This window comes from Bombus flavifrons, chromosome 1 (genome assembly GCF_040668555.2).
Source record: "Bombus flavifrons isolate JBK064 chromosome 1, iyBomFlav1_principal, whole genome shotgun sequence".
In the NCBI taxonomy this organism is placed as follows: Eukaryota; Metazoa; Arthropoda; class Insecta; order Hymenoptera; family Apidae; genus Bombus; species Bombus flavifrons.
This window is the reverse complement of record NC_138442.1, coordinates 16165205-16187833: the sequence shown is the minus strand read 5'-3', so window position 1 is coordinate 16187833 and position 22629 is coordinate 16165205. Positions and strand designations below refer to the sequence as shown.

The 22629-nt window shown below is 33.5% G+C and overlaps 1 protein-coding gene across 5 annotated transcripts in view; it reads right to left on the bottom strand.

Moving 5' to 3' along the window:
• The window catches only part of wge (BAH domain and coiled-coil containing protein winged eye), a 346446-nt gene that overhangs the window by 68511 nt on the left and 255306 nt on the right, over window positions 1–22629 (bottom strand). For all 5 annotated transcript variants that reach the window (XM_069112044.1, XM_069112024.1, XM_069112034.1 and 2 more), the window contains one exon: window positions 19758–20123. In XM_069112044.1, the coding sequence (XP_068968145.1) occupies window positions 19758–20123 (366 nt within the window). The remainder of the gene's footprint in view (window positions 1–19757; window positions 20124–22629) is intronic.

Here is a 22629-nt window from a genome sequence, read left to right as displayed (position 1 = left end):
TGAATGAGGAAACACGCGATGTGTACTTCCAATGTATTTCATATTATTATACATTTTAATATAAATAAACTGCTTTTGTTTTCAGATACGAGAATTGTATTAATTTATTAACGCTGTAATTCCACTTGATAACATCGTATTCTTCAACGAGTCAGATATTTCGATTCATTTGTATGGCATACCTTTTTCGAATAAATATAATTGACGAGTGTTTATCACGTATTACTTAATCCACTTTATAAATGAATTTTATTTTTTTATTTCGTCGAATGTTTTTTCTATCAATGCAGAATTAACTACGCGTAAGTGAACATTACACCATGGAGAATTAAATTTTATAACAGAGATTTATATTGTATCTTGTATTTTATGGATAAATGTATAATTACCATTTTCCATTTTCTTATGCAAAGAAGCGATTGCTGATTAATAACGTAATAAACTTTTGAGTACAAAAATGTTGATCCAATTAAAAAGAAGGAGCATAAAAATCATTCTCGATACCGTGGAATATCTTTTTTTACGTGCGGCAACATATTGAATTTCAATTAAATTAAAAAGTCATCGATAGGTGTATGATACGTTATCCAATAAATGAATAACTTGGAAATTTCAATCGCGGTATTATCAATGAACTTTTTCACAAAAAATTAAACTTCCTTTATTGTCTCGTTTTCCAATTCAATTCATCAGTTGAAATTGAAAATTTTATTCAACGCCGCCCTTCGAAAATTCCCTCGACAAACGCCGCCAATTGATAAGCGTTAAATGAAGTAAAAGCGAAGCTATTTATTTATTTTTTTCCTTTCCACCTTCGCTCGCTAGTTTAATCCTCTTCGATGAATAATATTGATAAAATAATCTGTATGCATCGAACGGAACAGCATAGAAACGAAGGCAAAACAGTCTATTCAACTAGAATTGATTTTCACGCCAAACTGCAATCCTCAATTATTCATCGGTTTACACCGGTATTTTACAGCTAAACTGATTTTCAATCTCATAATACGATTATCGATCACTTATTCGAATTTTCTCCTTTTTGCAATAAGACGTACACAATTATTGTCGTTCCCTTTATGAAAAATATAGTCACACACGAAGATAATTCTTTTTTAGAAATTTTTACAGGTATGAATTTTTTAGAATAAACAAATGAAGAGATTGTTAGAACGAATAATTAATTATTAAACATTAGATTATTTCAAGGTTTTATAGAATATCGAAAAGGCAGACAAAACATCGTATTTTAAACTTGATAAGTTTACATGCAAAATTTGTGGATTCGATATGTTCTCCATGGAAATTAAGTTGACTTCGATGAAATAATTTATTGGAAACTTCATTTCCAAGAAAATGATGTTAAATGTTAAATTACCCGTTAAAGTAATACAAGGGATTAAAATCGACTTATAATTTCAATATTTCAACAACTAAATACTTAACAATATGAAATTTGTAATAAAAGCATGAACTTCGAAAATGATGGTATGTTTTCCTGAAAAATATATTTGCTAAAAAGAAACTATTAGTAAGTTCTTAATTTGCCTTTCAAATAATTCTCCATTAATTTTTTCAAAGAGATAAGACTATACTATTCAATATAAAAATTCAATATCTAAAACTGACGTGAAAATTATTGTCGAAGAAAGCCTAATAATAACAGACTATACTTCGTACGTTTCATTCGTTAGCTTATATTTCCCTCAATTCCGACTCCGCTTTTCTCCTACATCCAGTAATAAATATCATCATCATAATTCAAAGAAATCATTACTATTATGTATCTAATTATCATTTTCTAAAATTTCTTAAGACTGCTGTCTGTCTAAAATAAATAAAACTAATTATCAGCTGTTTTCCCAGTTATAAATAAGAGTGTACTGAAAATAACGTCATCACAGATATTTAAATTACTTCAATAAAAATAAAATTAATATCCAATCAATATCACAACGCATGATTGTAAAACCTAACCACAGAAAAATTGCGCACAAAAATCATACTGCGTTCAAAGAATCTACAATGAACACCAATAAATGGCGAACGATGTTAAGTAGATGAAGACATTTGAAAAAGAAAGAAGATGAAAGATACTATCACTGAGTTCATGGTCGACAAAATATAAAGGACGAAAGACCGTCGGGCCGCGACGCTCGCTCGCAACTTCTCATCTGGCAACCGTCGGATCACGAGCTAATCCTTTCAGCCGTGCACGTCGTCTTCATCGACGTTTCCCAAACAAACGCGTCCTCGGCGAACAGTTCGCCGGTGGAAAGCACCTGCCGTTATCCTCTCCGTTTTCCCAGTCATCCTGTTACATCCACTCGAAAGAAAACATATACGACAATTCGAACGATTCGAGTTAAAATTTTCGAACTCTCAAAGAGACAAGAAAATATTTAAGAAAAAAAAAATGATAAAAAGCAACCGACGTTAGACGATGTAGGATAATTTCTATAAAACCAATGTAGATACCATATATTGCGATAAGACACGATCAAATTGTAATTTGTAGAATTGGGACCTAAGAGACTTGAGGAGAATCGAGGCATAAAATTAGTTCATTTTCTCAAGAGAAAATCACAGATGAATTATGTATGCAATATCACATTAACGATAGAACATTTTATTCTCCAATGAAAGAGTTGTTGAGGAGAATTTACAAGATAAATATATCATAAATCAACATAAGGACTATTAAATTACGTGAAAAGATGGAACCAATGCCTTATATTTCCCTTGGTTGAATAATTTTGCAGTGACTGATAATAATTATAATGTCATGGTGTCATATCTGTAGAACAGAGAAGATGAAAGAGAATTCCAGGTAATTATATTTATACATTTTTCAAATACGTGTAACATGTTAAGCTAAGAACAGGCTTCGTCATTTTCCATGTCTAATTTTGCTAAAATACAAATAAAATTGTTCGAACTACATGGACTGTTAAGTTCGAACGTGAATCAAGTGTTTTATAAGCATTAATATCATTTAATTTATTATTAATTAATATTAAATTATAAAGTAATTTCGTCGTGAACCGTGACGTATTAATTATTTCAGACTGGTTTTCTTAATTTAATGAAAAGCCGACATTACATTCCCGCCAACTTAGTACAATCCTAACTTTTCATTTCTTGCGTCGTCATATAATAATTCACGCGAACGGTTGATGTAACTATAATTAGAGAAAAAGAAGAAAGCTCGGAGATCTTTCTTTTTTCGTAGATTTTAACGTCGCATTAGCCGCGCATGTGTGGTTATTAGACGACAACGAAGATTGAAAATATTACGGGGATTAAATCCTGTTATACAACACCGCGTCATTTAAAATGACACGACGAAATTGACATTTGTTTTCCGTTACTGAAATTTCCATTTAGAGTTTCTCTGATGTGGAATTTGCAACGGGACTCTTTATATTTAAGGCAACTGAAAGGAACGCGTTTAACGGTAATTCGGCAATTGCAAATATCGGAAGTTGTTGTTGGATCAGATTTAGAATTAAATGTGCACATGTAAACCTGAATCTGTTTAATATCATTTGTCGATTACGGTCGATATTTACAGCAGTTAGATCTTTGCCGAGCAATTCTTCCTAACTCAACTGTTCTGTAAACAGCAGGGATTAGAAAAATCGAAAAGAAAAAATCAAGGGAAACTACGATCGAGGAAAAAATGCTTCACGCGTGCTGCTCGACGATTTCTGCGAGAAAAAATCGAGAAAATCATACCTCTGCAGGTGACGCGTGTGTTTCATCGAGGAAAAAGAGACGAAAGTCGACGCGGAAATTTCGTTCCGTTGAAATTAATTCAGCGTTCTGTGGCGAACCAGGCCGAAGCTACGAAAATTATACAGGTATTTAAAATATACGTGCACCGGAATATGGATAGCTCGTTTAAGTACCGAGCCGGCGGCCTTTCACGCGTTCAACCTTTTGAATAAATGAAACCATAATTTACCGTCCATAAAACCGGCCGACCAATGCTAATACTCCGCGAATTAAAAACTTATTAAGACGACTTCCCGCGCGGTTTCACGCCGCGACATCGACCTCTTCGCGAATCGATCGCCAGTTAAATTAATTTCGATCGATTGTTAAAATCACTCGCGATAGAACGTTTACCTATCTCTCCGCTTGTCTCGGAAAATCAACGATGGAAAATTATCCCGTAATTTTTTGTTGAATTTTTGAAGGGGGGATGAATTTTGCGTTCTGAAGAGATTAGCGTGATTAAGTATGGTGAATTTTGTTTGAAAATCGGCAGAAAGCAAGGAAGGTTTTATCTGAAATAATCAAAGTTTTATTTTTCGTGATCGAAGGAAAACAATGTTTGACTCGAAACTCTTGTTCGGATAGTTTCCATTGTTGATGCGTTTGTATAGTTGAATATTGCAAATCGCAGAAACCAAGAAATTTGAAGGCTGATGGTAAATCTTGTTTGGAAACGAGGAAAGTTTTGTTTTTGCTATTGAGAAGAATCTTAAATTAAATCGGATTTGTTGATGAGTTTGATTGCGTGGTTGCAAATGGAAAATTGAGGAGATCAAGAAATTTAGAGTTTGATGTATAAAGTGTGAGAACGGGGAATAGAAATAACGTAAAGTTTTGTTTGAAGTAATGGAAGAGTGATTGTAAAGTGTCTTGTTGAGATAATTTTAATTTTTTAATTATTGTTGAATTTGATTATGTGATTGGAGGTTGGAAATCGAAGAGACCAGGTCATTTACAACTAGATTAATTTTGTTTAAAAACGGAGGAGAGAAATCAATGAAAATTGCACTTTTACGATCGAAAAAAGTCTTATTAAAATAATTTTGATTTGTTGAATTTAGTTCGTGATGGAACGAGAACGAGGATGCACTCAACGCGGTATAGGCGTTGGATGAATTTGTTTGTACAGTTTGGCATTTGAAGTCAAAATTATCAAGAAATTCAGAGTTTGATATATGAATTTCAATTAAATGTTTGATGAATGAATCAATTGAATGGGAAAGTAATAATACCGTAGTTCCGCATAAATGTTTACGTTGACCTATTTATTATGGACACTAAATACACGAATGTTAATTATCATATAACTAACTAATACTAACTAATAACTGTATTCCTGACATTATTATTCGAAATAAGTAAATGATCGTTTTAATAAAATAATAATTAAATCAAGAACAACGTCATTTATATGTTGAACAATTTGAAAAATTTTAGGAGCTTAAAAAGCAACATAGTACGAATTTATGATTTTCGATTTAAAACTACTTTCTGATAGCAGAAATGAAAAATGAATCATTTAGAGTTCCATAATATATTTGTAGAAAATCAAATTTTCTCGGAATTTCTTCCAACATATATTTATCTGCATATTCTTTATTCTGTTTTTCTCTTTTTATCTATATCATTGTTCTTTCATTAGTACGATTACGGTTCAAAATAATTATGCACTTGTTTCATCGAGTCAAAGCAATTAAAGTTATTTTTGATAACATTTCGCGTAATTATGAACGTCTCTTCAAGTCAGCTTTTTACTCGCATTCTCCGATATATTGTATAATCATATTTCTTTGCTTATGTTAGCCGGATAATTAAAAACAATATCTGGCTCGGTTTTAAAATTGCACGGTTAACGAACGAGTACATGAAGTTTTATTACTTGCTCTCATTTCTTTTCCACATTGCTCAACCTAGATGATATGCATAACTGAAAAATTTAATGGTACCTAAAGCGATTATTAAGAATTCCTCCATATGCAAATGCATGATAATCACTTAGGAATAAACCCGGTTAAAACACACTGTTTTAATAGCTGTCTTGAACTTTGCAAATGCTTTTGTTGTTTATTTATAGTTCGCCATGGTTACGAATTACCTATTTGCATAGATATATAATTATGTAAAATTCTTTTTAATATTTTGTTAGCACAGCATGAAACTTACTCACAAAGTATTAATTATTTTACTAGAGAAAGAAATTTTCCAGTTATTTTAAGCTGTACTCTTCGTGTAGCTTTAGTATTTCTTGAATTATTAAGGTAAATATTGTTTTGCATCGTGTTTTCTGCGCTCTGGCAAGATATGAAAATTTTAATTTGATTAAAAGCATACGTATCAAGCTAATGTATATCTTGCAATATACATATACGTTGGTTAATATTTATTAGCCATATTGCGTATATCAAATTTTATACCGAGATTTGTGAAAGGCAGATGTATGTATCATTGTAAAACATTTGTTATAGAAAAGATAATAACATAAAAGTTTGAAAAATTTACGAACAATTATTAATTCTAAAACATCAGCATCGACAGTTAATATATCTAACTATTATTATGATATCCTATCGAGATTTATTTCTTTCATAATTCTATACGATCTTCGCAAAATATATTTCTATTTAGTAAATAATTTTTTTTTAAATTTCATAAAAATCTCCAGACCTTAATTTACAATTTATTCCTGGATAAACTTGTTTTCAATTATTTTGCTGAAGTAGTTAAATTTGCAGAACGGAAAATGTCCTACAAAATTAATCGTTGCACAATACCTTCAATTTTTTTAGATGAAACCACAACTGAAAACAAGTCTAAAATTATTTTTACAAAGTCGCCTGAAGCGTAAACAATCAAATTAACAAATTTGAAAAAACATAAGCTTAGTAAATATGACGCTCGCAAAGTTAAAGTTCCTTTCAAAAATATTACAACTATAATTCCCTTTAAAAGACGTACTCCATAATTCGCTCTATAAACAAACCTATTACGATAGTTATATTCATAACTATCACATAAAACCTATGTAAAAGGTAATCAAAATAAATTCGCGCAAACTACCAATCAATCACGAAAATTTAGTTTACTGATTAGCGTCAATAACGAGGACGAAGCCTGTCTCCGCGATGTCCGTCGATCATGTTACAAAAAATTGGCTAGATCGCTGGTCGAAGCCTCCCATTGGGAGAGCTCATCAGTTTCTTGGTATTTCGTGCAATTTACTCAACGCGCGGGTAACGAGTTTTGGCCTACAAAAGTCGTCGCGGTCGTTCTTCGAACAAGTAGCCCGCCGTGGGAAGCGTCGTCGACTGGGCCACGTGGTGGACAGGAATGAATCATGAAAACGAAGCGTAAAACTGGCTCGTCGGGGGATACCAAAGAGAAACTGCCGGAGAGACCAGTCGGTTCTTACAGTAAATATAGAAGCGGGAGAATCTTGCGTAAGCTCGTCCCTCTCTTTCTCTCTCTTTCCTCATTTTCCTGTCTCACCTCGTCGTTTCCTTCTTTAACTAACATGCAATCCTTTTTCAACCTTCTCCGTTCATCCGTCTCTCTACCTCTCCACGCTTTTTTGTCTCCTCTTTTTTGACTCCTCCTCCTTCGTCTCCTCCTCCTCCACTTCTTTTTTCTTTCGTCCCTTCGTTTTTTACTCATCCCCCTCTTCCTTCTCCTTCATCCTCTTCGTCCCTTCTATTTATCCTTTTCTACTGCTTCGATTTCGTCCTTTTCTTCCTCGACCCCTACCCCTTCTTATACAGGGTGTCACAGAATGTGTGGGTAACATTTATGGGGGTTGATTCGAAATCAGAAAACGATGGAAAACTCTACTCTACTACTTTACGGTAGAAATGTGCTGGCATCAATGAAGCAGCGACTGAACTTTCTCTCCGTCTCATTCACGCTTCAGATTTCTGACTTTGAGATCCACCAACCGAAACAAATCATATACAGTTGCTTACTTGTAGAGATATTTTATGAACATGCCCCGTACGTATCTTGTACGAAACATTCTGGAATTTCATTAATGTCGTAATGAGATTCGGCTATGACGATTACATTGATCAAGTTTGAAGCATATCTGAAAATGTACGTTACATAGAAAAAACAAGATATTTAGCGGATGTACATATTTCACAGAGGTCATAAAGGTACATGTATAGTTAATTATTTATTATATTAGTAAGCTTGAGTATTCAGTGGAACCATCCTTAATATTTATGTGCATGATATATTTTTATTAAATATACATTTGTAGAAAATGTATTGTAATTACTATATGTGTACATTCCTGGCCATTAGTATTAGGACATCCGCATGTTGATTTAGTGTGTTACGTGATAATTGGTATAGTTTGTCAGGGAAATATTTAACCGGCTAGAATTTTGTATTTGTACGGGATAACTCTTGAAACTACGTAGCATGAGATTGTGAAAACTGTTTACAAGAATTTTGGAGGTAACTAATGAATTGATAATATGTTAGCATCTATACAACTCTTCGATCTAAATCACGTTGAAAGAATTTGAGATGAATCAAATACCCTAAAGTTTGAATCCGACGTATGGAATTGTTTACAGCAATAACGGAATATCTAACAGGTACACCTATAATCAGATACCTAATACGTAGATACGACGAATATAAACAAAACCGACATATTTCAATTTATTACATGATTTTGGCATTTTTACTGCAACGTTAAACTTATAGATTCATTACAGTCTGACCTCTTAAACGAGGATTGACGACGATTTCCTAATAGTCTGTCACAGGTTTTACCATATTTTTCTGTAAGTGTCTTGACACTTACGAATAGGGGCGGTTCCAGAGTGCTTTCAGAATTTACCAACATATACAATTATGATAGTTGTGTCTCGACATAATGTCAATGAAATTTCAAAATGTTTTATAGAGGACACACAATATACCAATATATCAGAGTTTCTTATGGTAAGTGTTCAAATGATACTTTCGTTGGCCGATGTAGAATATAGGTAGGATTTCGACTGTTACATTAAAATGAGAAACACGAAGAATATGAATAAGATCGAAGAAACATTCTTTTCTCATGCTAATATATTTCTAACGAAAAAACAGCATTGCACATAATTTGAAAAATAAGCCTTAAACGACATTCTTGTTAATGGGCATTTCTCATCTTTTCGGTACCTACAATCGATCTTATAAATTGAGAGCTTAAAAGCCAATAAGTACAAGTCAGTCGTTCGTTAAGAATGATTTATGTGGATCGCAAATAGCTTTCAATTGCCAAATCCTTCAACCGACGTGCCATGATCCTATCTAATTCAGGATTCGTAACTCCTGTAGCTATATCAAAACGACTATGTCGTAATCAATAAACCGTTTCGACAACTGAAACCTTTGGCAACGAACAAATAAATATCCCTATTTGCACGGTATAAGACATTTTTAACGTAGCACTGACATACACCGATTTGCTCCTGTACCCTCGAAATTTTTCTACATATTTTGCGACACCCTGTATTCTCTCGTCCCGTCTCCCTCTTTTTCTCCCTATTTTACTTCTTTACTCCTTCAACTTGCCTTTCCAACTCACGACCATTCCCTCCTTGCTTCTCCGCGTGGTTCGTGTGTCTGTTTCAGCCTGTCGTTCTCCGACGCTTTTGCCCTCTCTCTGTCGCGTCCGACCAACCCGTAACCGCCTCTTTCCCCTGCTGCCGACTCCAAACACGACTTCGTGTTGCGGAACGCCCGGAGGGAGTCGCTGCAAGGTCGTCAATTGCATCAGCGACGGTAGCTCTGCACGCTTCCTGCTTCTCTTCTTGCCCGCGCGCCACACCGCTCACGGATCGTGTTCGACAACGACCAACCGATTTCGAGTACGTTCCAGTCCACTCTATTTAGACGGCCAACCACGAAAATCTGAACGAAACATTCGTGCTTTCGATGCTTCGTACGAGTAGATATCATGATTTGTTCTTGTCCGTGCGCTACATCGCTCGCGGACTGTGTTCGACGACGACCAACCGATTTCCAGTTTGTTCCAGTCAATTCTATTTAGGCAACCAACCGCGCAAACCTCGTCGAAACACTCGTGCTTTCGATGCTCAATAGGAGAAGATATCATGACCTGTTGGATGGTTGCGGTATTTTATAGTTGTTCTGAGGTGATGTTCCGAGCTAGAGCTAGTTAATTGATCTAGTGATGTTTACGTGCATTGGGTAAACGACTTTATCGTCGATGGTTGGAAATGGGTTAATTGAAAACGAGCAGAGAGTTAACTTTTTTTTTTTTTTTTGAGGCGTTATTCTGATGAGTAATTTGTCGGGTGATGATCGATGGTGGTTTGAGTGGTAGGGTAGAACGAGGTAGATTTGAGGATTGCGATCGATTGATTTGATTAAGAAGTTCGGTTATCTGAATTCAGACGTTGAGAAATTGAAAAGTTCACAGAGATAAGGCCAGACAGGTTCGATATTTCAATTGCATTATATTTATTAGAAGAAAAAAAGGGAGGTATAAGTTTGGTATTCAAGGGCGCAAATGTTTGTTATTAGGAACGTTATTTGACTACGAATTTATAGGGAGGTTGAAACAGTGACTTGACGATTTTAAGATGCTTTCCGTTGATTTACTCGAGTTATTGCAGCAACCTCTTCAATGTGGTTTGAACAGTTTGCGTGAAATGTGAGTTTGAATAAGGATTTGTTTATCGTTTAAATTTGGAATCTTTAAACAGCGCGTTCCAAAAATAAGACGGCATAATACTACAAATTTCACGTCTTAAATGCCACTGCACGTAACACAGATCTTAACATTTATTTTTCTATAAGAAGCCAAGAAAGAGAGAAAATATGTACGTGCTTTTATATATGATATCAAAAATACATGACTATACGAGAATATATGAATCACAGAACTCATATACTTAAATCAATCAGAAATTATCGGTGTCTCTTACAAGTGGTGTTGAAAGTCTTTGTTATAAATGTGATTTTCAATTTTAGTTATTTCGCGCAGTTCAAAAACTTGCAACTTTACCTTACAGCGTTCTTTAGGTCGTTTTTCACTCGATCGTGTTTTTCTATTATTAAAGGATTTCATATTAAACTTCTTCTTCAAATGCTAAACATTGGTAAATGCAGCTAAAAGAGGCGCGAGTAAGAAATTGTCATTCGATGCTGCGAAGATGTACAGCTGAAATTGCACCGTATAAATAACAATTAAGGATCGAAACTAATCATTGAGGAATTTGATATGGATGTTTCAAGTTGGACGTAAAGTTTGACACGTGATGATCGGTTTATTGATAGTTAGATGATCACATTTTGGAAAGTGGCCGTTATTAGTCTGGATTAATTGCTTCTGGATTTAACTTAGATACCCTAAACTACGATAGAAGCACATACGAAGCTTTGTGCATTTAAGCTATTAACAGTTCGGTGGTGGTATTTTGTAAAGTAGCTCTTTATCGTGGTTAAAGATCTAGTTACCAACCTTTTCGACACGATCAATTTACATATTCGATATTCTAAACTAAATTTTCGTAAAGCTTTAATATTAGAAAATAAGCAACTCGCTGCTAGATTAACTCTTGAAAGCTATCAAAGAAAATTAGATTTATCCTATTACCGGTAAAATCTAACTAATCCTTTTCACTTTAGATCAATAAAGATCGATAGAATTAAACGAACCCTATGTATATTTAAATATTTCATCGCTATGCGATATCAAATAAAAAATAGAAAGATTGTTGTTTGCGATAGTTAGAAAATAACACCGGGATAGTATTTACGTGTGATGGAATTTCACCTTCGATACCTTTTACAGATTAATTTTGCTAATATTTTAACAACTATGTGTGTGTGATTAGAAGTTATTACGAACGATACTAATACTGTTTCTAATTGAAATCTCCTGTTTAAACGTTTTACTTATCGATCTATCAATTTCATTAGATGGATAATTAAAATGTTCAAATAAGATATTCTAACGAAACTTCAATTCAGGAGCAACAATTTGTTCATGTTCACTCGAGCTGAAAATACTGTTATCGATCACTTGGAGTTCATTGCTGTTGGATTTGATTTAAACGCCTTAAATTTCTGTAGAAAGTTATACGGAACTTTAATAGTCATATAAGTTCAGTTGCAGTTTCATGTTGCAGTCTATGTGTTCATGTTGGACTTGGAATTAATGGCTTCCGTTCAGTGTTATAATGCTATTCGAAACTTCTATTATCTATCTATTAAATGGTAAAGTAGTTTCGTGAACCATCTTTGTTTACGAATATTATAATCAAATCATTGTTTCTTCTCTACATCCATCGCTCTTCAATAATAACGTTCGTGCTTCAATTTAAGCTGCTATAGATCGAAAATAATTTCACACACACAGACAAAATTCACATCTGAAATTAAGTATCATTTTTTCTATAACTGATTATTCGAATATTATTCGAAAGATTCCTATCGTAATTGAGCTCTATTGTGTATCGGAAATTGGAAGTGACTTGTTTATGATAAATTTCAATTAAATAACAAAACTCCCAATTTATATAAATGCTGTTCTCAGTCGGATCGATTAAATGCAGCAATTAAAGAGAAATATTTGGAACTGGTCAATAATTTATTTTTTAACAAGTTGATACTAATCTTCAATCTGTCAGTGAAGAGTGTACAAAAATTATCGGATTCGTCCAATTTACCCAACGGATTGCTATCTGATTGTTGTTCATTGCGACATTTGCAAAATATTTTTAACCGCAAGAAATTGAAGAAACTAGATGTTTGTAGCAACGCGTGTGGTAAATTTATTGCTGAGGATGACGAGTAATTTCTTCAAAAAGAATTACAATGAAAATCAGTAACCCTTAAATTTTAGACAGTGAAATGAAAAGTCACCGAAAGATACGATATAAGCAATAAAATAGTATACAAATATTATTGAAAATCGTAAAAAGAAACTAATTTATATATCGTTTTGGCATAAATATTGACACACTAACATCTCTTGGAATGATAAATATTTTAAAAAAGTCCGTGATACGGTAAATCAGGGACGCAAAAGAGATTTCCATAATTTGAAAAAGAATAATTTATCACAATCGTGTAAATATTTATGTGCTTCGATTTCTTCAAGCTTCATGATACAGAATTTAAAGTAGAAGAAGAGAGCGTAACGAGAGAAGTATTAGGAAATCTTGGACTTCGCTTTCGTAATCGTTACCTTAGTGAATAAGATTCAATAACGTAAACAGCCTAAAAAAGAAACTGCAAATGAAATGTTGCGTTAATAGTGACACCTGATGGATTGAGCAAGGTTCAAATCGCGAATCCCCGGTTTTTAGCAAATTCGCTCGAGCTTTCTTTTATTCGGCTATATAGGGTGTCTCGCGTAACTGGATCAAACTATAATCCTGGAACGGCGAAGGATAGAAAAGAATTTCATTAAGCAAAATTGAACGGTTCCAAACGATGTGGTGATTCGATGATGCTAAATGACGCACAAGTGGCAATCTAATCTTTAAAACATCGTCGCTTGCGAATTATATCAGATCGTGTATTATTCGAAACTATTTCATTTTTCCTTATGAAATCTTCTTCGATCTTCTATCGTTTCATACTTATAGCTTGTCCTAATTACGCGGAACACCCTATGTAACTTCTACGTTTCTCATTCTACATTCACAGTTGAGTAAAATCCTCTAAATCCGTGAATTCTCGTATATCCGTTATCGTAGCATGGAATTCGATACAAATAAGCATTCGCTCAGAAGTCGACGAAAGAGAACAGCCATCGAACGCGAACAGACCTTACGTAACGAAACGTGATTCGTCGAGCCGATGAAAAACGTCACGTCTGGGACGGCAACCATGAAGTTTACGTCGAAGTTTAGCAACCGTGCACCCTACAAGGAAGTCGGCAGTAACGTCGTCAATTGCATAAGCGGCAGTAAAGCTTCGAGGTTTCCTGCTTTGCACTTCAATGCAGCCAGTCGACCGATCCTCAGATTTTATCTTGTTCTTAGTTCCGCGATGTTTGCTCCAAAGTGGCAAGGAATTCCGTGGAATTTCCACAGAATCCCGTCCGTTCTGACTTTTACGCGTCACAAGGCGTTTAAATATACAAAACCTTCCGCTGCTTGGTCTAATAAATATTAGATGCGATCACTGTTGCACGATGCTACGTCAATACATGTCAATAGAGAATCGTGTCAAGATCGAATATCTCGATGACGATCGTAATCGTAATAGTATCGGTAATTTTAAAAACGAGCGAAGAGTCTTTCAAGTAGATTTTTTCAACAACTATAAATTGATTACTGCACTGCTTAAGTACGTAGATAGATTAAGTAGCCATTTTACGCAGTAGAATTGATCATTCTAATTGCAACGAATCGACGGTCCAATGTGGCGAATGCAACTTCCTTTAATTTAATAGCAGCTCATTCAATCACAAGCTGCTAAGAAGTAGAATCTGAATATAAATCGAAGCTCTAAGTGTAGAACAAAATCCTTGCTTAAGGATAACTTTCACGACGATATAAATATAACGAATATAATTTGTTGGAATTCGTGAAAGGTCTAAAATTAATGAATTATGTAGAATAATCTAAATAACGTTCACGTACCGTACAATACTTTCTATTCTGTTTTTTCTCGTTTAAATTACTCTTATGTCCCGTTTGCGTGCATGCGGTTTTTTGGTGCACATGCGAGGAGACGATAATAAAGAAACGAAAGACAAATGATGTATATTTCGATTCTACCAAAATGAAACATTTTCTTTTCTTTGTACGCGTGCCTCAAATAATTATGATGATCCATAGGTAAATCGATTCTCTCTTCCTATTAGGGATGATATTTGTCTTAAAATTATTCTTCCATCTAAATTATCCTGGAACTATTCGTTTTAATATTGTTGATTTTTTAATTATTTCCAGTGAATGCGCATGAATGGTCCATGACTCGATAATATCTGTGCTTGATAAATTACCACGAATAATATCTTAAATATTCTCTACGATTTCAAACGGACCATTTACAAATATTAATAAAGTATTCTGACAGAAAGGAAGTCGGTTCAGGGAATATTTATAATAAAAGATGAATCACTTATACGTAATTAATCTTCCACTCAAATCTTACTTCTTTCCGTTCCCTCATTTATCACTCATCATTCATCGTTTTTCAATTGTTATGTTCTTTCCGTTATTTTTTTTTAAAACCTCGTCAAAACATTTTTGCCTAAAAGAAACTCAATACCGTTCGTAAATATTTTGTACAAAAATTTCACTAAATCGCTAAAATTTTAATTAACGTAGATAATGTTTCCATCGTTTTTCGAATTCTAATACAAGTTTTTTCAATATAAAATACAAAAGAGAACTAGTTAATTATAAATCGATCAATTATTCCAACCTGTGATTAGCCATTTAAAGACGTCGAAGAGACGTCGATTCGATAAAATAAATCTCTAACTTCTACAAGTGAATTGCACTAATTGCAAGTGTAGAATACTCCAGTCAGAATACTCCAAATTCTTAACTCGTAACTATTTCAAGCAAATATAAAGAGAATCTCATAAAATAAAACGAATTCCGTAAGATTTTAGACCGTGGACCTTTAAAGATTAAGAAACCAAAATAGTTTGATAAATAGATTTTTTAAATCAAATTTATGAATACAAATTTCGTAATACTTTGTTCATCTATTATAAAATATATTTTTTAATTACTTAAAATTTGTGTAATTTGAAATTAAATTTTACTTCTGTCATTTGATTAAAATAGCTACAAGAATTAATAAGAGAAACGTAGCAAAGTCAAATTTAACTAGCTAACTAGCTTTCTAACTAGCTTAAGCTAAATTTGATGTAAAATTCTTGTCATGTTAAAAGTAATAATGCATTTATAGGATTTGCATTTCTTAACATTTATATTACATTTCGTTTATAATTCCAGTATTATACATGAATATAAGTGAATTAAAGATATAGGAAAGATGTAACGTGGAGATCTCACGAATATTTATTTAAATATAACGTTGTACAAATTTTCAAATATATCACTTTGAACATAATTGACCTATTATATCTTAAGTGATCCGCTTCGTTCATTTCACGCATCAATTATCATGCCTAATATGCATTAACCTAGCTATATTGTAAAATTTTACTCGAATTCTGAAAACTCGTATCGTATTAAACTTATGCTTTCATCGTGTTAAACTTCGCGCTCAAACATAAATGAAGCAATATACATTTTCATAAAACAGATTCTTTCTCTCCTTACGGATGCATCAAATAAAATAAAGCGACGAAAAGTGAACAAAAATTATTCCTAATAAAACAGTGACTTTAAATCGAAACGTACTACGTTTATCTTGCTTCAAATTCGTTGATACGTTTTGAATCAAAACACAATTACTACACGCCATTAGGAAAAAATTGTAAAAAAGTACGTCCTCGTAATATTCCACTATTCCAATCGTCAATATATGACTTAATAACATTTCCTGTAGAATTCTCATCTCAACGTTTCCGCAACGGAATCACGTTTTACCCCTAAGAACGAAGCATTAAAATCACCATTCGTAATTAAAGTTGCCATCCAAGAAGCCCTTCGAACAAAGGACGCTCTAGCTCACCCCCTGACAATAATGCAGATGCAAGAAGACTTTCAGCAAGGTCAGCAATCGTATCTCCGACCTGTTCGAAGCTTTGATGCGAGGGCATCTCTCTTAAAATCTTCTGCCAGCTTCGCTAATCCCGATAACAAGTAAAAGGAAAGCGCAAGGACTTCTAAGAAATCGTTCTTTCGTGTCAGGGACAAATTACCAGGGTCGAATCGCGTAGAATAGAATTGAATGGCGTCTTTTACAAAGGAAGCAGGCCTTCTAGTGACTGGACTGAGAGAACTTAAAAGACTATATACAATATAACGCAGAATTTCTATATCGACTACATTTAGAGTCTGGTAATGGCAAATAAATATCAAATTGATCGGGAGATTCCATCGTTTTTGTTCATTGAGAGGAAAGAAATTAATTGTCGTAGATCTGCTACGTTCTTTGCATTATTTTCGATTGAAATTTACGTTTCGTTATCCTTGCAATGTTTCTTAATTTGTGAAAAATTAGAACGAATCGTCGTTGATAGAGTGCGGATATTTATGCAAATTTGTAGCTCTATGAACAGAATTAAAGAGATGGAACTTACGCAGAAATTTGTTTCACCCAGTAAATATTTTTACAGCTACTCTACTTTGGATATTTTAGATATTTTTCTACATTATTCGCGCAATTTTCCGCACATGCATAAAAATCTGCTATCTAGTTATTAATGATTTCTTCCCTCGATACTACGCTAAAGATCTTCTTAAAGGATCAATTTCTTTTTCTCGGTAAAAGAAAAGCAAGAAAACATTGAACCGTCTGTTCAATAAAACATTGAAATCATTATCAGTTAGTCTTCGATATAAAATTCACTGTTACCGCGTCTACAGGTAATTCACATGTGTCCCGGTGTTGTTGAATTTTTCATTTTTATTACTAAAATATTGCTTCAGCGAGTTTTCTTGAAGTTATTTAAAAACTGCTGTAGAAGATACAATTTTTCTATCTAACGCTCGTAAGTACAAAGTGCAACCATCTTAATTTCATCTCATTTTTTTTATCACTTTTAACTTCACCTAAGATGCACTTTGTTACAGAATAATTTATTCATCAAATTTTTATATGTCTTGCGTCTCATAATAATTTAACCGCTCCACTCATTTAACGTAGTTACTTAGTTTGCAAGACAAATTTACTTTGGTCACAAAAATGTCTAGGAGATTGATGTACGTATCTACTGGATTTCTACGTACATGTAGAGCCTTAATGCGTTCCTTCGGCCAAGACAGGCTAACTGCACACGACAAACCTGGCCTTAAATTTGGCAACGAACAGCGTGTCGTGATTTATGTTAATCTTTGTCCCCGGCCAGAAACGTTTCGATAGAGCTACACTGTGACCAATCTGTGCAAGGATTAATTGGACGCCGGCCTAGAATCGAAGTGTCTCTGAACGTGTTCGGACCTTCGTCGTAAAATACTGAGAATCGCCTCGAAACTCTGTCAGTCCATTTCGATGCTTCCGAAAGTTACAAATTTATGCCATTTAAATAAATAAAATAACAACATTTTTGGAGTCTTTCAATATGAAGTATCAAAAATATACAACTTCATCTAATGAAAGATTTTTTAGTATTGCGGTATATGGTACACAGGAAAATTTTGCTCTGGAATAAAATTAATCTTAAAGTTTAAAGGAATATACTAGGAATTATTGAAATTCTCTGGATGCTAATAGAAATTTAAAATTTGTAGATGAGAAAATGTAGAAATTTGTTTAACTTTAAACTCGTGCTTTCATTGTGAAACATTGGAAATATAATTAATTTCAAGATCTTTCTATTTTTTATTCAGGTAAAATGTTACAAGGAAATATCTAGAGTTTCGTGGAAATTCTATCAATTTACTGGAATACTTTTGGAAATTAAAAATTTATGCCGGAAGAATTTAGACGTTCTTAATGTGAAATATCAGAGGTCTAGAAATTCAGTTGACTGAAGATTCTTGGAAGCTTTAATCCGTCGTTCAGAAAAATTGATTGGGTCATCTATTATAAAAACTTTAAAGTACAGTTAATTTCAAACGCTGATATATTATTTCTTATTTACGAAAGATGCTACTTCTTCATAGAGAATATATTAAAAATCACATTTTTCAACGCCATTGAATTATTTTGATATTTCTAGAAATTCAAAGCTGATGACCAAAAGAATCTTGAGTTATCATTGTCAAATACCGGAAATATAAATAATTTTACATATTTAGATATATTTTCTAACAAAACTTTACGCCCTTATTTTTTATTAGAAGTATCAAAAATTACATCCAAGCGATATTGATCTCAAACTGTCGTTGCTTGAAAACTACACGTATCGTAGAAAAATGGTGTTTCACAATATCCAAAGGTCTACGTCCGCCGATCAACGGCCTAGCTAACCCAGAAACCAACGATCTCGTCTTTCGCAACTAGCGAACTGTCCGATACTCGGCAATTAAACGAAAAACGACAAGTGTCAAAAAACGAATCCCGTTTCACAGGATCATCCTAACCGATCTACTTTCGAATTCCTCTTGTAGAGGCGTGACCATTCCGTATAGTTCGAGTTCCGACGATCAACCTCGCTTTGAATCGTTGACGTATTAACCAGCAAAGATGTAATTAAGTAAAGATCCCTCTGAATTGGGACGATAATGTTTATTACTGGATGTAGCGATGCAAGAGAAGAAAATCATGTAATACTCGTATAGCTACGTAACAATGAAACTGTAAATTATAAAAAAATAGACTGACAACTGAAATATATTAAAATTCAGTCTGATATTTTTCTCCCAATACTCATCTTTCAGGGATTTAATAATCCTCTTTATTTATTTATATTTATTGCAACACGTTAATTATCACTATTATTATCACCAAATAAGAAGGTATTCGACCAAATGTTCTATTGCCTTAAATTATGCATTAAATTACGTATTAATATAATCTTTCTTTGAGAAATTTTGTCAATATTAGTATTGTTTATAAGATGCATTATATACCGTACTTGCGTAAGTAATTTTAATTTTCTACAACTTTTCATTCCAAGAGTATAATAAGAGTACGTTTGGTCCAAAAACTTTCGACGAACACTATCTAAATTTTCAATCTGTAACCGATATTCGTTTATGTTTCACCAATTATTTAACCGGTTATTATCAAAGATTTAATTGCCTAATTATAGAATTCTCTGTTCGATAAACGATTCGGTAAACAGGTTACGAGTTCTTGTCGATGGGCGACAGAACTGAACGTTCTTAGCGCAGATAGGCAGAAGAGAAAAGAAGAGAAATAAAGAGAAGAAGAAAAAAGAAAAAAGGTAAATCAGCTAGGGCTACACGTACCGTTGCTGTTTCTGCAAACACACGGCTGCCTCGTCGATTTGTTCTCCAGTTTCACCGGCTGACCTTGACTCGATAGGAAGGCCTCTCGTTTCTTGCCAGTGGCCTGGACAACCTGGTTGCCATTCTGGCCACCCTGTACCACCATCGCGCTCGAGGTCGAGCTCGTAGGGCACGAAGTGCCGTTCACAGTGACCGAGCATCCGGTAGTCGAACCTGTCGGCGACTGATACTCCTGGAGCAACACTCCCGTCGTTGGTACCACATTCCCTGTCGAATTCGGTGACGAGAAGCTGTTGATAGTCAGCGTTGGCGCGTTCCCGGTCACCAAAGACAATTGAGGGGAAAAAGTGTTCTGGTGCAAGCCTCCTGTTCACAGAGAACATTATCATGCCAGTATTATCAGTGATTCTACATTTGGCTGTGTGAAATATCAGTTAGTGTAATAAATTAATAGTATAGCTAGCATTTAGAGATATTTTCGTGAGCCGTTGAAAACATTCTTAAGCAACATTTCCATACGATGTTACTTGCATAGAAACGAATCTTGAGATATTCTCTTTGTCACTCGTTTTTCATTTTTCCTAGTTTATAAATTCTTGTATTTATATACTATCCTAGCCTACTACCCTAATATACTAACCCTATGATACTATCCTAAATCAAATGTTAGAAAACGCATAAAGAAATATTTTGAATGAGCCGTAAGAATGAACTTTGTGAAAAGAATGTGGATGATCTTATTATAGCGTGTAATAAGTTGCGATCGGTTGATTTATGGTATTGGTGAAAAGTTTAAATTTTACTATTCATGATTATATAATTATATTATTGAGGATGATGACGAGAATGATGAATAAGGGGGAAAACTGCTCGGTTTACGGTGAAACGAATTTTAGGTGTTATCGAGTTTAAATCGCAGCAATATTGCATAAAGTGTGTAAGCTGTTTAAAACGAGATAAATTTGAAGTATTGGAGAGTTTCATCTAAAGTAGGATCATGTATTCGTTATATTATTATATATTATTCAGTTAATACGTTAATCATAGTAAATATTACTTGCCGTGAAATGTTCGAGGTTGATATATATGTGTGTAAAATGTTGGTATATATAGGATGATAAATCTTTAATGTTACCAACAGATATATGTTTAATTAACAATTATGGAATAGATCATATATTCTCGCTTAATTTAGGGATAAAGTTTATTCGTTCTACAAAAATTCATATACGTTTCAATTTTCAAGTTGAAACGAAGTACATAAAATAGTGTTAACTAGTATGTACATGATATTATTCAAAGAAGCGTAATCGATTAAAATTCACTGCAAACTAATAAGTAAAAATGCATTATTTATGGTAGTAAACATCGTCTTTATTCTTGAATATTTCTAACATGTAGATATACTTCTATTTTTAAATTATTAATGAATTATTCAATAAAAATGGCTTAATTCTGTCTAGTAATTTAAACCGTATAGTAACAACTTTTTATTTCTCAATTTACTTTATCTATTACGATTAATTGATTGTTAATTGGGTTATAAAATATTATTTCTACAAAAAAGAAGTAATTTCATAAAGAAGGAAACGAATCCGAATGAATAAACGAATTTTAGACCGTTTTCGAAGTAATTAATGCTAGTAATAGTAAAAGGAAGTAGACAATAAAATCGGCGAGTAAGATCCTCGCGATTCGGATAACATTAATTAAGCTACTGGCCACGAAATATGTGGCCAATTATTAATACAATATGGTAAACGCAATGAAACCACAACTTCGACCAGTTTCAAACTTCTACTCGATAAACCGATTTTGTACGGTTACCTATACTTTTGTGACAAACGTTTCACATGGTACATACGTTATTTGTGTAATAAAAACTTTATGCAAATATTTGATTTATTCCCACTTAACATATTCAGATAATACAGAAAAACACGGAGAAATGTGCTATAATAATATAAATGTTATACGACACAAAAATTACTAGAGTATCTCATTCTATACTGCGACAAATTTTTCATTGTTAGAGCTGCTGAATTTTGTAAAATCAAACTGATCTTTTCCAAAAATTACAAATGTTTTTCCAACAACGTATTAGAGGTATTGATACGACTACGAAGAACCAATTAAAAAAAGAAAACGATAATATGTCCTTGAGGAATAAATTTCTATATTTACTTCTGACACTTTCAGGATATAAAGAAAAATCTTATAAAGTAAAAATGTATTGAAATAAACAGTACAAAAAAGTAAAAATGTTTGAAAACTATCTATAAAAGACTTAGGGAAAAAATCACTAATTTTATTGAAATTAAAATTTATCAAACTTCTATGTACGTTAAGAATTAACTTAAACGTCACAGAATAAAAATTCAGTCTACCAATCGCTACAATTACAATTTAATTTTTATCAAATATACCGAATAAGTAATAAAACCGAACCATGCACGTAGAAATAATTACCAATAGATTACATCAATCGCGAGATCAAAGGCTGCGAGGGAGCAACTCGAGGTGATTTATGAAACAATTTCAATTACATACACAGAGGAACATACATACATAGGAATTCCAACTTGGAAACTCTTTCTCACGACCATCTTATTTTCCGACATTGTAAGCTGCTTAACGGGCGAATCGACGTCGAACTTGGAGAGCGATTCGTCGGCATAGATACAGCCTTAAAAGTACTCGAGAGAACGTTGAATAACCCTGTGTCAACTTCCGCGGTGATCGAAGATTATTCCAGCATTCGCGTCGAATTAGTCGGCAATCGAGCGCCGATTAAACTCTTTCCGAACTTGTTGAATGCGTAACTTTTCGTTCCGTCGTTTATTACGGTAACGCGATCGATAAAGTTAAACGA